Source organism: Phaseolus vulgaris, chromosome 10 (assembly GCF_000499845.2).
Source record: "Phaseolus vulgaris cultivar G19833 chromosome 10, P. vulgaris v2.0, whole genome shotgun sequence".
Taxonomy (NCBI): domain Eukaryota; kingdom Viridiplantae; phylum Streptophyta; class Magnoliopsida; order Fabales; family Fabaceae; genus Phaseolus; species Phaseolus vulgaris.
The window spans coordinates 36,722,373-36,736,401 of record NC_023750.2 but is presented as its reverse complement, the minus strand read 5'-3'; the positions used below and the strand labels follow the sequence as shown (position 1 = coordinate 36,736,401).

At 38.1% G+C, this 14,029-nt stretch overlaps 1 protein-coding gene across 2 annotated transcripts; it reads right to left on the bottom strand.

Annotated features, from left to right (window-relative positions):
- Positions 1 to 408: 408 nt before the first annotated feature.
- Positions 409 to 13,561, bottom strand: LOC137818944 (ATP-dependent helicase BRM-like). Of its 2 annotated transcripts, none has more exons than XM_068622607.1 (14): positions 12,765 to 13,561; positions 10,207 to 11,523; positions 8,743 to 10,074; positions 8,468 to 8,580; positions 8,146 to 8,233; positions 7,957 to 8,043; positions 7,640 to 7,732; positions 7,472 to 7,555; positions 7,196 to 7,399; positions 5,706 to 5,948; positions 4,078 to 5,628; positions 3,445 to 3,972; positions 2,748 to 2,981; positions 409 to 1,321 (listed from the first exon to the last, which is right to left on the bottom strand). In XM_068622607.1, exons 1-14 carry the CDS (start codon positions 12,915 to 12,917, stop codon positions 695 to 697), a joined length of 6,654 nt encoding a protein of 2,217 aa, XP_068478708.1. In that variant the 5' UTR covers positions 12,918 to 13,561; the 3' UTR covers positions 409 to 694. The 2 variants fall into 2 exon arrangements, with proteins under 2 accessions (XP_068478708.1, XP_068478709.1); XM_068622608.1 differs by having other exon boundaries at positions 12,668 to 13,420.
- Positions 13,562 to 14,029: the final 468 nt, after the last annotated feature.

The window sequence follows — 14,029 nt, the reverse complement described above, 5'->3', positions numbered from 1 at the left end:
AAAACACTGTAGAGGTTATTATTATCCAATCACAATTATGTTTCATCTTAATTACACATTATCAAAGTACAATTTTAAATATAATTAAAAAAACAACACAATATATTGTGCAGTATCATAGGTAAGATATTCCAAGTTTTCTCCTTATAAAAATTAAGAAAAGTCAACCTAACCTAATACATATCAAAATGAGAATAATATGGAGTATCATTTCATTGCCTGATTGTGACATACTTTCAAAATAACATTGCAGAACTCGGGGCATTTGATACATTCAGAGTAATGTTGTAGCTTTCTTAAATATTATTTTGAGTTATTTTCATTCGTAATTTTTTTTTGTTCTTTTGACACAAATTAAAGGATCGTAGCTTCTTTTATGTAAACATGATTCTGGAAGGAATAGCCACATCGGGAAACAGGACCTACCACAGATGCATTTTATGGACTTACTATACAATAGTTTCAGCTACCATCTAAGGAAAGCTTTCATAGCTGCAAGATGCAGATATCCAAAAAAAAAAAAATTGGAGAACTTACATTTTAACCATTTACGTAGCCGTAAAATACACTTTTTTAAGGCCTAATCTATATTAACAGTATGGAGGTAGGTAAAATCTATGAAGGGCCACTAAGATCTTCCCGAAACTAGTAGCAATATGTCCATTATTTACCATCCTTATATCCCTGAGAAACCCTATGTATGGCTTGGTCTTCTCTTCCCAGAATCTGTTCTTAGCCTCTTTACAGGGTTTGCCCAGCCAACTGAGCCACCAGATCCATTCGGCTGTTGAGATGGCTGCCCAGCCCACCCTTGTGCATGGGAAGCCTGTTGAGTTAATCTAGCATCCTTCAATGACCCTGGACTTCTCATGCTAGATGGTGAAACAGGACCAGTCTTGGATTTCGCCAGAGATTTCTCCCTGTCATTTCTTCTCTTCTTGCATACAACCAGTTCACCTGGATGAGCGAGCAGAGAAGAATCCTCCTGCTGAGGTTGCTCCCTGGTGCTGCTGCCCCCACCGCTTCCAGTTCTTGATTCCCTCGGTGGCAAATGGACTTTAATCCTGTTGTTTTCACCACTAGAAGCTGATCCACGTTGCAGTGACTTCTGTGAAGGGTATGACTCAGTTTCCATTTCATTTATTAGCCTGTGCCTCTTGCTTTGGCTAACAGACGCCTGCCTTGGGGATGCTACTGTACCAGTAGCAGCTTGACCGGAGAAAGAAAGTGCACTTCTTGCATCTCGAAAGTCCGTATCAGGGAAGGCAATTTTCAAGATATCAAAAAAGAGATCATGAACCTTCCTTGCTTCAGTTCTTACCTGCAAAAAGCAATACTGTTAACATTCACCAAATATTTTGTATAAATTCTACAGGGAATCAGCAGAGATCATATAATCTTAATCATGTTATCTACAACAGTAATCTTGAACATATTGAGCATCAGAACATACACGATTGAATTGGTTAAAGCTAAAGACATGTATATCCATAACAAACATAATCAGGGTGGTGAAATTGTTTGGACAACTACCATTGAACAGCACAGACACAAAAGCTTGATCTTAAAGCCAAGATAGGACAAAAGTTGTAAGCGGAAGATAAGAGTGACCAATTAATCTTTGGACTTCGTATTAATGTTTTAGACTTTTGTTCCGAACTTTGGCTCAACTAGCAGAATAGGGTAGCTACAATAAATCTTTAGGAAATTTTCCAACCAGTTTTTGAGAGGTGGTTCCGTGTTTCACCAAGTTCATGGAAACAAAAGGGAAAAAACCAGTTAAGATGCAATTAGTGATTCTTAGAATTTGAGCTAGGGCATAACTTAAACATACAACACTAATTTGTAAAGTGAAAATTGTCCAAGATTTTTTAGCTCTATTTATGGCATATCTTTAGTTGATGTCAAAACTAAACACATCGCCTTCAACATTATAATTAAGGATGTCCATAAAGGCCACAACTAAGGCGGGCCATCACAATTAAGGCTTTCCAACACTATAATAGAATACAATGCATACTTGAAGATGAGGCTTCAAAAAATGTTTTATGTCCACTAAGTTTATGCTCTGGCTTGTACCAAAGTAACTCAAGATCATACATTTAGATTTCCTCAAACAAAAACGAAATCACGGTTTTAAATAGAGCACTATGGCAGTGTGGAACGGCCCTGGCCCGCTACAGGGTCTGCTGCAGCAAAAAGTTTAGTGTAGCAGTTGAAGTAGACCAAATGCCGGCCATAAAGGGCGCTGTAGCAGCATTATGTGTTGAATCCAAAAATAATACCTTAGAACAGAGACATTAGGTCTTTTCTGGAGGGTTATTTTTTGGGATGTAAAAATATTGAAAATGATAAAGACTTGAAATTAAAAGATGATGACTGATAATTCCAATCTAGGAAACTTGTATTTCACTTTTGTTGGTTTACTTGTATATTTTGTTTAAGACACCTATGACTTTTTATTATTAATTATGAATGATATCAATTTTGAATAACTTATATCATTTTTTAAAATTTATATGCATATAATATACATTATATAAACTATAAAAAATTTGAAAAATAGTGGCTATCTCGCAATCGTGCTTTTTAACCCAGCTGCTAGGCTTCACTATCCGGGATTTAAAACATTGAACCAAATATGCTTAGTTTTTGAGAACTGATTGATTCCCATCCCGAGAGGGCAAGTTAGTGCAACAGCTTCCATCAAAAGCCAAAAAAGTACAGATACGGGTGAGAAACCTAACCTCATGTGAAAAACCATAAAAATGCATTGCACTCTTCAACATGAACTGCACATCAAATACAAGCTCTGTTGCTCCATTATACTCAAATTTATCAATTCGTTGATCAATTTTTCGTAGATCTAACAGGCTGTTTCCAGAATTTTCAATCCTCTTCCACAAATCTGTTAACAATGGTACAATCTCATGGCCTTCCTTGTCTATTCTCCTTTGGAGCTTGCTAATTACATTTTTGCACTGCCATAACAGAAATGAAATGAGTTTAAATACTTTTTAGTAGATGAGACAACATGAAAATTGAGATAAGTCTAGTCAAAAAATGGTAATGAAAGTCAAATGTTTTTCATATTGTAACCAGTAAAGATACCTCAGCAATTTAGTTTTATGGGGGAAGGGGAAGCTTCCCCATTACTAAGTTAGGGCATGCCATACGCCTCAACAAGGACTCAGACTAGTACTTAGAAATGTAGGAATACGAGTAAGAACTGAACCCCAGACAACCTTGTTAATTCAGCAGAGTGGACAAACCCTTATTGGCAACCATACATTATGTTTATTATTATTATATTACTACTGTAGATAAAGAAAAACTAATAGATTTCTGCTTGTTCTCATTGTATGGAAGCAGTAAGATTCACTTCATAAGCAAACATGACCACTATCGAAAAAGACACGAGATTAATCAACTCAAGATGCATACCCTTCTCTGGATAATTTCAGTCATCTTAGTGCCATGAGCTGAAGATCCACTAACACTAATAGGTTTCCCTTCCAAGCTTTCTCTGGAGTGTTCACCACCATCTTGTGAAGGTAAAGACATGCAATTCAACCGACTAGACTTCGGTGATCCCTGCAATTTGGATGTATTGGCTATTCTCCTTGAAGGAAAAGTTCGTTTATTTTTTAATGATGGTGTGTTTTGTTCATGCCTGCTGGCATTTGAGTCACCAAGAGCTTTGGATTCTGGGTCAGTCCTAAGTTGCGCTTGATATTTGTGGTCTGCTTGGACTGCCAAATGAGATGTCATTTCACTACCAGATTTTTCTTCAGGTCTTTCAGTGGGATGTCGGGGTCGAACACGAAGACTGCGTTTGCGTTTAATCTTTGGTTTCTGCAGAACTTGCTCATCCTCACCTTCCTCACGATCATGAATCCAACTTCCAGACTGTTGATGGTCCATGTGAGAATCACCAGATACAGCAATTTCCCCTTCCTCTAACTCATCTGTCTGTGGCAAAAATCGTCATAAAATTTAATAATAATGAGATAGAACAAAAGAATCAGTGAAAATAAAATAGTATCAGCATCCCATGTATAGCCATTAGCCACATACCATCCTTTTTGAAATGGAACCTGGCCGGGCATCTAATGCAGAGAGGGAACCAAATTTCTGAGAGGAGACTGATGGTGATACCACCTGTGTCAATCTTTGACTGTCCGAGGATGACCCCGAGGAACCAGCTTCTTCAACCATCTGAGTATTTCTAGCACTATCTAAGGATTGAGGAAATTCAAATCTAGCATCACCAAGCAAACCATCTTCCAAATGATCTTTATCAATAGTCTGAGCTCCATCAGCTACACTATATCCGTCATCATCAAATTCTCCTATTTCCCCTTCTTCATGTGCATATCCATTTCTTTCATCAGAGCTTACTTCAGAGTATTCCAAAATTTCATCATCCAACTCTTTATAATTAGGATGTTTTTTTCCCTTTGGTCGTCCTCTTTTTCTTTCAGAACCAAATTCACTTGATTCCATGGCAATATTACCACCCAATAAAGTGTTCTTTGATGGTCTTTTTGATAGAGCAGCAATAGCAGTATTTACTTCTCTTGTATTGGCTCGAAGCCACTTAGGCACATTATCATATCGTGTCATCTCTTCAATCCAATCAAATTCATCATCCATTTGATCAAACAGTTCAATTTCCTCTTTACTTCTGGCAATCATGCGATTTACCTCCTGTAGTGAGGGAACATCGTGGACAGTTTCTTGATACCTTTCTTCATCATGTAATAATGTCTCCAATGTCAATCGCCTCTCTTCATGTGTTGTTCTTTGATCAAACCGTCCAGCATTAATAACCTCATCAGCCATATCTATCTTATATTGTTGAATATTGTTCCTAATGAGGCTCTCAATGGACCCAATGTAGCGGTCCTTACCTGCAAGTTCATCCTCCATATCAACAGTGCCTCCACTTCTCAGCTCATCCTCCTTTAGATGACTAGAGATTTTGTCAACGACAGCTTCCATATATATAACTTTGACTTCTCTTGTCTGTCCAATACGATGTGCTCTGGCCACAGCCTGCTCCTCATTTTTAGGGTTAGGATCAGGATCATAGATGACAACCGTGTCAGCAGACTGAAGGTTAAGCCCTCGTCCAGCAGCTCGAATACTAAGCAGAAAGATGAAACAGTCTGAATCAGGGCTATTGAAGTCCACTATAGCTGATTCACGGTCTTCCAAACTTGTTGTCCCATCAATTCTTCTGTAAACAAGTCTTCGCCACTGTAGATATTCTTCCAAGATATCTAGAAGTTTTGTCATGGTACTGAAAAGTAGAACTCGATGCCCAGTTCTCTGAAGTTTTATGAGAATCCTATCCAGGATCCACAATTTTCCACAAGATCTTACAATGAATTCCTTGGATAGGTCACTGAAGAATGGGTAATTAAGCAATGGATGATTGCAAGTCTTACGCAGCTCCATGCATCTGTTGTTTAAAGTTTTATATTGCTTCACCTGATATGATGGATTCCTATGAAGCTTGCGTTTCTCATCCTCAGGATCAAGACGAAGGGTACCAGTCGATTTGACCCAGTCATAAACGGCACTTTGGACAGCTGACATTTTACATTTTAAAACTATGGAAACCTGCAATGAAGCATCATTATTAGCATTGAGAAAACAGATTATGAGCAAGTACATAAGTTTGGGGGCTATAATCACACCTTTGGTGGAAGGGAGCCTTCAACATCTTCAACACGACGCCTGAGCATGAAAGGCTCCAAAATCTGATGAAGTCGATGGATAATAATAACTTTTTTCTCTGTCTCAAGCCAATCATCCTCTACATTTTGAGTGGGACCTTCCTTTTGAAATGGTTTAGAGAACCAATCATGAAAGGCTTTCCTATTATCGAAAACTTCAGGAAGAAGTAAATTTAAGAGAGACCAGAGTTCTTTCAAATCATTCTGCAGAGACATAAAACACACTATTTACGATTCGATCAAACAAAATTTACAGTGTATCATGTATCTATATGATTTGTGCATTGGCATTATCTTGACAGTATATAGTCATGTAGAACATACACCTAAATGCTCTGAACTTTGACTGCAATACCAGTTACTGGCTAAAGAAGCACAACTAACATAATCAGAAATAAAATTGACAGGAGAACTTATTCACACTTTTGAATGTAATTAAAATTAAAATACAAACATATACCATAATAGTATCTGAAATGTTAACTAGCTTGGGACAAAAAAGAACTACATGAACAAAATACAACAATTAATGGGCCTAGTACCATGCTTAGCCTCATTTATCAGGTATGCACAACCCAAGACAACACTCAGACTACTAGCTTTGTTAAAACTAAATCTAGCCTTGTCATCAAGTGCTCTATTCCTAATTAGCAACAAACACTTACTGGAGCATATTTGAATTTTTGGCTTAAATATATGTTTGGTCCCTATTTCTAACCCTCAATTTCAAATTTCAATTTCATGTCTTAACAACAGTGAGATTGGTATGAAGCTACAGCAAAAGATGCAGATGCACACTGAATTGAAAATAACGGTCATTAATAGGGATAAAAGAAAAAATATTGTTGGTCCATATGTAATATGGGACACTCTTTTTAATTGTTAAACATAAACCCTCCCTAAATGTAATAAATTCAGCAGACTGAAAACGAAATGGAAAACAGTTGTACACACTGGAACTGAATTATTGTTTTTTCTTGGATAACAATAAAATCAAACATTGCTGCCATGTTAATGGGATCAAAATATTCTTAACATTGGTTTTTTACATGGTTCTGTATAATTTTTCCCCTAATGCCTTACCTGTCCTCATCACCCAGAAAGGAAGCTGCAGAACATAATCTCCTCATATATGGAATGATGTAAACACATATCTTGAGGATATCTAAATAAGAGTCTAAATTGTACAGGTTCCAATGCAGGTTAATTCTAACTACTAGTTCAGCAAGTAAAACAGCAATTACTCATGTGAGTGTATTTGGAAAATTTAAAGGAACTTTTCTTATAAAAGGAAGCACAAGCTGAACAAGAAAAATAAACTGCAGACTTGATGATTGAGCTGGTAGTGTTTGGTCTAACTGGGAAACAATAAAAATTAGAAATGAATGAATACATACATTCACAGACATTACCCTTTACTATAAGGCATATGGTGTTAAAGCAAAGCTGACCTGTAATGGTGTTCCTGTCAAAAGCAGACGTCTTTGGCAACGATATCTATCAAGGTCACGAGCTAAAACAGAATCTCTATCCTTCATTCTCTGTGCTTCATCAATTATGATATACTTCCAGTCGATTTTTGATAGTTTTGACCGGTCATACATGATGAACTCGTAAGTAGTCACGAGGACATTAAATTTCATAGCACAAACCTCCTAAAAGAAAATTCATCAATGAATAACAGAATACTCTGAACATTTTAAGTAATTAAGTTAAGGCACACTAACTTGGGAAAATAATTTTGACCGGTGATCCTTGCTTCCAACATAAAAAATGCAAGAAACAGATGGTAACCAAGTATAAAGCTCACTCTGCATAATGAACATAATTTTCTATGTTAAAATATACAATCACAGAAAAAAAAATTCCATTAAATGAATAAATTGAAAGTTCACCTTCCAGTTAACCAGAACAGCATTCGGTACTATTATAAGATGTGGGCCATAGTTTCCTTTAAATTCCATCAAGTAAGCAATCAATGCCATAACCTGGTGAGAAAAAAAAAATACGAGTTATTGAAGGAGGGCACAAGTACTACAGTAAATAATCAATATTACCCTTACAAATACAAATAAACATCTAATCTATCCATTGTATTGACATAACAAACCAAACAATAAACTATGAAATCACTTTGCAAAAAACATAAAAATAATGATAAAAAGTTCTTCCCAATCTAAGCAAGAGAAGAAAAAAAATATATAATACTAACCTGCACAGTTTTGCCAAGACCCATCTCATCTGCCAAAATTCCATTTAACTTGTTGTTATACAACGAAAGCATCCATTGCAAACCAACCTTGAAAAGAATAATGTATCAAAGTCTTGGAAACTTTCTCAGGAAGACATTATAGAGAAATCAATTATAAGAGTAATTGCTTCATATAATGTAGCAACCTACAAGCTGATAGTCTCTCAATGTTCCAGCTCGTAACATTGATGGTTGCCTTATGACTGTTTCACTCACAGCATGAGCAAGGTTGTAATATCTGAAAAGTAGCCAAAGTGGTTACCATTCAAACAACATATGCATGATTATACAAACCAATAAAAAAAAGTTTTAAAAAATAATAGTTACAGAAAACCTTTTCAAGACATTTAAGATACATAAAAGATCGCAAAAACCTTTCAAGCAAACAAGTCTCACCAAAGTACACCTGCCCTCAATAATTTGCAAAAAAGAAATCAAGACGGACACTAAAAATAGACTAACAAAAACGCACTTGTTGACAGACGAACTGTCTCTAGGGGCATTCATCTCCAGAAAGCGATTTCTAATCATCACTTCCTCTCCAGCACAAGCTGCAGCTGCTCTGACTTCTTCTTCAGAAAGACCCTTTAGTCAAAAACAAAATGTGGATCAGAGGCATGTAAAAACTCTAAAAGAATGTGTTCAAACACCCTTCAAACTAATTTTATAGAAAAAGCAGGTAAACAAAAATGAAGACTTTTCATACAACATCAGAAGTAGAGGAGAAAGTAACTTAAAGAAGCATGCCTGCAATCGTGCAGCAGCTGCAGCAGCTTTTGCTGCTTCCTCCACTTCCTGTTGATTTTTAGCAGCCGTTATCTTACTTCCTAACTTGTGTAGATACTCTTCAGTCTGGCTTAAGAAAGTTGAAAGAACAGCGTATCTCTCTGCAGCATCACCAGGGATGCTAGTTTGCTGCTCCAGCAACATCTCCCTATATCTGTCAACATCATTGTTTTTTAAGGCTTCCAGCCTTTTGTTTCTGTCATCATCTTTCCGTTTTGAGAACTCCCGCAACATCTTCTCATGATATTTTGCAACCCCCCTGTTGCGGGCAGTACGGGCATCACGGATGGTCCAGTGAGCCTCAAGCAGCTTCTTGCGCCACTGAAATATTGATTTGAGTTGCTTCTCCCTAACTGCTCTCTGAGATGCCTGCACTTGTCTAGCAAGCTCCATGCGCTGACGTTCACACAGCCTAACAAACTTTCGATATGGCCTATCTGGCATTGCCATTATCTCTTGTTGCTGTTGATCAATCTCATTCCTTAACCGTGCCTGAAGATCTACAAGGCGAAGCTTTTTCTCTTCAATTTGCAGCCTCAAAACAAGATCTGGCCTAATTCTTTTCCTCTCTAAGTTTACTGTCAATAAACCTTCGATCTTCTTTAAATTTTCTGTCCTTTTTTTGTTAAGTACTTCCATTCCTTCCTCAAAAAGAAGATCCTTGACATCATATGCCAGTGACAAATTGTTGTTATTTAGCATCATTGATGAACCAAAAGAATCATGTTTCCTAGTAAAGAATGGAAAATCAAATAAAGGTCCATGATATTTTCTAGTCGATCCCACATCCTTTGGCTGGGAAACAGTGCTAGCTTGTGCAGGTTTCTTAATTTGCATTGCGTCAGATACAGGAGCCTGTGACACAATAGCCTTTCCCCTATCTAATGCTAACTCGTTTCTAACAGGAGTAGTGTTGTTTCCACGTTCACTGTCCTGGTTCAACTTAACCGAGGATCCAACTGATTTCTGCTCTTCCTTTCCAGCAGATAATGTTGGAGCAGATTCCTTTGACACAGGTGGTGAAACAGCTTGAGCATGGACTGGGGGTATAATGGATTTCTCATCTCTGACAAATGATTCCTGCTTTAAAGAACTTTGACCATTAATAGCAGGGACAGATTGTGACTCCTTGGCATTGGATTCAATGTGGCTTGCTTGTTCTGCCACAATATTTCCAGTAGATTTGTCTTGGTTCTGTCCACCTACAGAATGATTAGGCTGTTGTGCCTGTGTCTCAAGAGATGGTGGAACAATAGCCCTAAGAAGTTCTTGAGGCAGAGTACCTTCCCCTTTCTACAAACCAACAGAAAAAGGAAATTGATTATGCACAGCACATCTTTTCAAGGACCACATAAATAGTATACACAGACATAAGGCAGAAAGATGCACAGACAAGGCAGAATAAGAAAAGAAAAAAGATTCAACCTTCAGCCGCCTAAATGCCAGTATCTGTGCTTTTAGCACATGTAGCTGTTGTTTTGTAAAACCGGTTCGTTGCTGAGGCATCTGAGCTGGGGGTCCTTGAGATTTGGATAGATTTCCTGAACCCCCTTCATTCGATGGACCTCCAGCCTGAGAAGCAGATTGGTTTAACTGCCTCATGTACTGCATTTGAGGAGGTTCTGGACCAGATGATGAATTTTTTCCATTTAATGGATGGTCTGCACCTAGGCTCGTGTTGGCAGAAGACTGCTGATGCATAGAGGGCATTCGATTTCCAAGTGCTACTGGCTGCCTTAGAGGGGTTTGAGATTCTCTACCGTGAACACTGAATTGTTGTGTTGCCATTTCACTGGAGTTACCAGCTATACCAGCAGTTGTTGTTGAGCCAAGATGGCTGGGTGGAACTGTCTGCCTGGCTTTTGAAGAACCTGACTGTCCAGACATGTCACTCGAAGAATTGGCATGTGCTGAACTCTCACTTGCAACTGCTGGAGAAGTAACCTGCTGCTTTGAAACAGGGACAGGTGATGACTGAGTACCAATGTTGCTCTCATTGACCTTTGATTGTGAGACCATCCTTGACTGCATCAGTGGAATGAGCTGTGCCATTAAGTGCGCATTTGCAGGATGTGATAAATCAATATTACGCTCACGTGCCCATGCCTGCATCGCCTGCAATTGTGCAGATACCGCAATCTGGGTGTTTACAACATTTTGGATGCCCTGCTGTGTTTCTGGTGCTTGCATTGGGGGTCTTATCATATTCCCAGGAATTAAATGCCCAATAGTTGGTCCCTGGGTTGAAGGCTTTCCTTCACTCTTCTGATCAGGTGCTATTTGTTGTCCTTGCTCCATTTGCTTGTCCCCACGAGCAACAAGCTCAGATGAATTCCTAGAGGATGATCCTTGAGATTGATTCGCTGCCTGCATAGACATAATTTCCTGCATTTTCAAATTTCCCATACGCATCTCCTGTTCCTTGAGAGATGCAGAGTTCAACATTCCCATTTTAGTTTGCTGCTGTGACTGAATTCCCAAAGTAGACTTTTGTTGTGCAGCCTGGATTGCATATTGAAGGTATGCTTGATGGACAGGATTTAGCATCTGCTGCTCAATACCTTGACCCCTTAGCTGGGTTTCTTGGTTGGAACCAAGATGCAATTTTCGAGACTGCTGAGGCAGTTGCATGGCACTAGGAGATGAGAAACTGTTACTCCCAAATACCCCTTGAAGCCCTGCTTGATAAGCTAAAAACGCTTCATTTCCTTCAGGTTTTCTAAGCAGTTGCTGTTGAAATGACTGAAAATGTACACAGTTATGTAAAAGTCATGATTGTGTAACACCAATCATTAGGTGAAAGGTTGCACTAAAAATAACAAACACAAAATCATAATGCAAGGTTCATTGATATCAAAACAGACAAGAATATAAAGAAATTCTTAAGTATAACAAGGTCATTTGGTTCCAGGATTCACAATATTCACAGACTATAATTTCTAAAAACAAAGGTCGGAAAGAAAAAATAATGGAATTTTAAATAAGCTATTTACAATACATTAAGAAAAAACCAAACATAACCACAAACATGAAGCAGAAACAAGACCATGACTATGACTTCTGACAAATCCCTAACCACCATTATCACAAAACATGCAGAAAATCAGACATATATTAATGATCATGATTCACGACATTTTGAGAAATAAATCATTATAATGACAAATTTCTCAATAGATACAAAACTAAGAGCCACAAGAAACAGACAATTTGAAATTTATGACATTACTAAGGTTTCACTACACACAACCGTTAGTGATAGGAGCAGAAACAATTAAGGCTAAGATTAACAGTGCAGAAGCTGACAACACAACACTTTTAACAATTGCAACTTGAGCCTGCCTGGTTGTAATCTACATCAACGACCTTTAAGCAACAACTACAACAATGTCGCACCTGAGAGGGGGGGTTCTACCCAGTTGTTTCATAACCCTCGTTTTAAAAGGAAAATCTTGGAATCCACAGAATATAGTTAAGTTTGCCAATAATTAAGCGTCACACGAGGACATAAAATAAATGCAAAATAAAAACAATTAGTTAAAAAATCCAAACAACACGGCAAGGTTCAGACATTGCTGCGATAGAAAGGAAACTAGACTGAAAAAAGTGACAAAGTCAGTAACACTCATTGGCACCCAAGTTCACTGTTCTTTTCAGCACATTCTCCTAAATTAAAACATGCCTAGTTTGACTCCTCCTGTACACCTCAAAAAAATAAACAACCACAAACCCGACAAACCAGGTCAGACAAGTACGAGGTTGTCATAACAACAAAATCTCACTACAACACAATTTCCAACATGCACGGCACTCCCAATTCCCAAAACCCCACACCGGCTATTTCAAGTCAACAAAGTTCAAATAGAACCCACAAAACTAACATCACCTTTTCACACACACAACACTAGGCACCAACATCACTCGTCACAGTAACATGTTCTCCACAATATTCAACGAAATTCGCTAAAACCCAAAATCCACACCTGCCTAGAACCCATCTGCTGCTGCTGCTGCTGCTGCATAGAGTCCAACCCCAACTGCGACGCCGAAGACGAAGAAGTCGGCGACGCCGCGGCCGACGACGTCACCGCCCGCCCCACTCCGGGGTTCCGGCCGGACCCACCGCCGGATTGCATGCGAACTATCTCACAACTTCAATGACACACGTGCCAGCGAAAAAACCCCCCAAATCAGATCACTCTCACTATAAACTCCCAGAATAAAATAAACCCAATTCAATTTTTGGGAAAAAAAAAAGAAAGAGAAAAAAAAGGAGACCCCACAAAAGGAAAAAAGAAAACCCCAAATCCCTCCAAATTTCAAGCAACAGAGAGAATAAGAGAATCTTTCTGTTTTCTCTCAGCGTGAAAACGCCTCAGCGTCCCTCCACCATTGTTTTCTCTCTCTAAGTAGCGTCAATTTTCTCTCTCTAGAAAATTGCAAGCGTGGATCGGAAAAACCCGGAGAGGAAGAGGAGAGAAACGAAGAAGTCGATGATGATGATACTGCTATTGTTGTCCGAATCGGTGTGTGGGATTCCACAGTGTGGGTCGCACGCGATTGTGCGATTTTGGGTCAAACCCTAACCATTTTTCCCCTTTTTTTCATAAAAAAAAAAAGTGTATTGGGTGTGTGTTTTATTTTTTATTTTTTGTGGCTTAGGTTTTGTAGTTGACAGTGAGAGAAGGGTGTAGCGTTTTACTTACTACATCCCCCATTTTTTGAATCTGCACCCCGCATAATTTTCTCTAGAGTGACTTTCAAATTATCTCTTCGAGACATTTTTCCAAAAACACATTTTACAGAATAAATAAAGTACATTCCGAATAAGATTTTCGGACAAATTTCTAAAATAAAATTTTCAAAACACGAAATACATTGTTTTAAAATATATATATATATATATATATATATATATCTTTTAAAATATGCTTTTCCAAATTATTTTTCTATAACAATTTTTCCAAAATATATGAAATAAAAAGAACTCTATGAAGCTTTAATATTTTTCCAGCAATAATCATGCAAAAAGAAGCATGACAATTCGATCATTTCATCCGAAGGTGGGGTGCAGGAAGTAAAAGGCAAGGGTGTGTTGTGTAGGGTCGTGTCCCTGCGGTCACTCTTTTACGGAAGGTATCCATTGGGATTGCCCCTCACTTTTTCTCAAAACTACAACACAGCCACTATGCTTAGTTTGGATACAAGATTAAAAAAATAATAACCTACTAAATTGTAAAGTGTGTTT

Bases quoted from the DNA above. Each gene is read 5' to 3' on its own strand.
- LOC137818944 (XM_068622607.1), bottom strand. From the start codon at position 12,917: ATGCAATCCGGCGGTGGGTCCGGCCGGAACCCCGGAGTGGGGCGGGCG. The intron at 8,581-8,742 runs GCATGCTTCTTT...TTTTGACTAAAG, and splicing joins CAGCTGCTGCACGATTGCAG to GGTCTTTCTGAAGAAGAAGT. The intron at 5,629-5,705 runs GTGTGATTATAG...GCTTCATTGCAG, and splicing joins AAGGCTCCCTTCCACCAAAG to GTTTCCATAGTTTTAAAATG.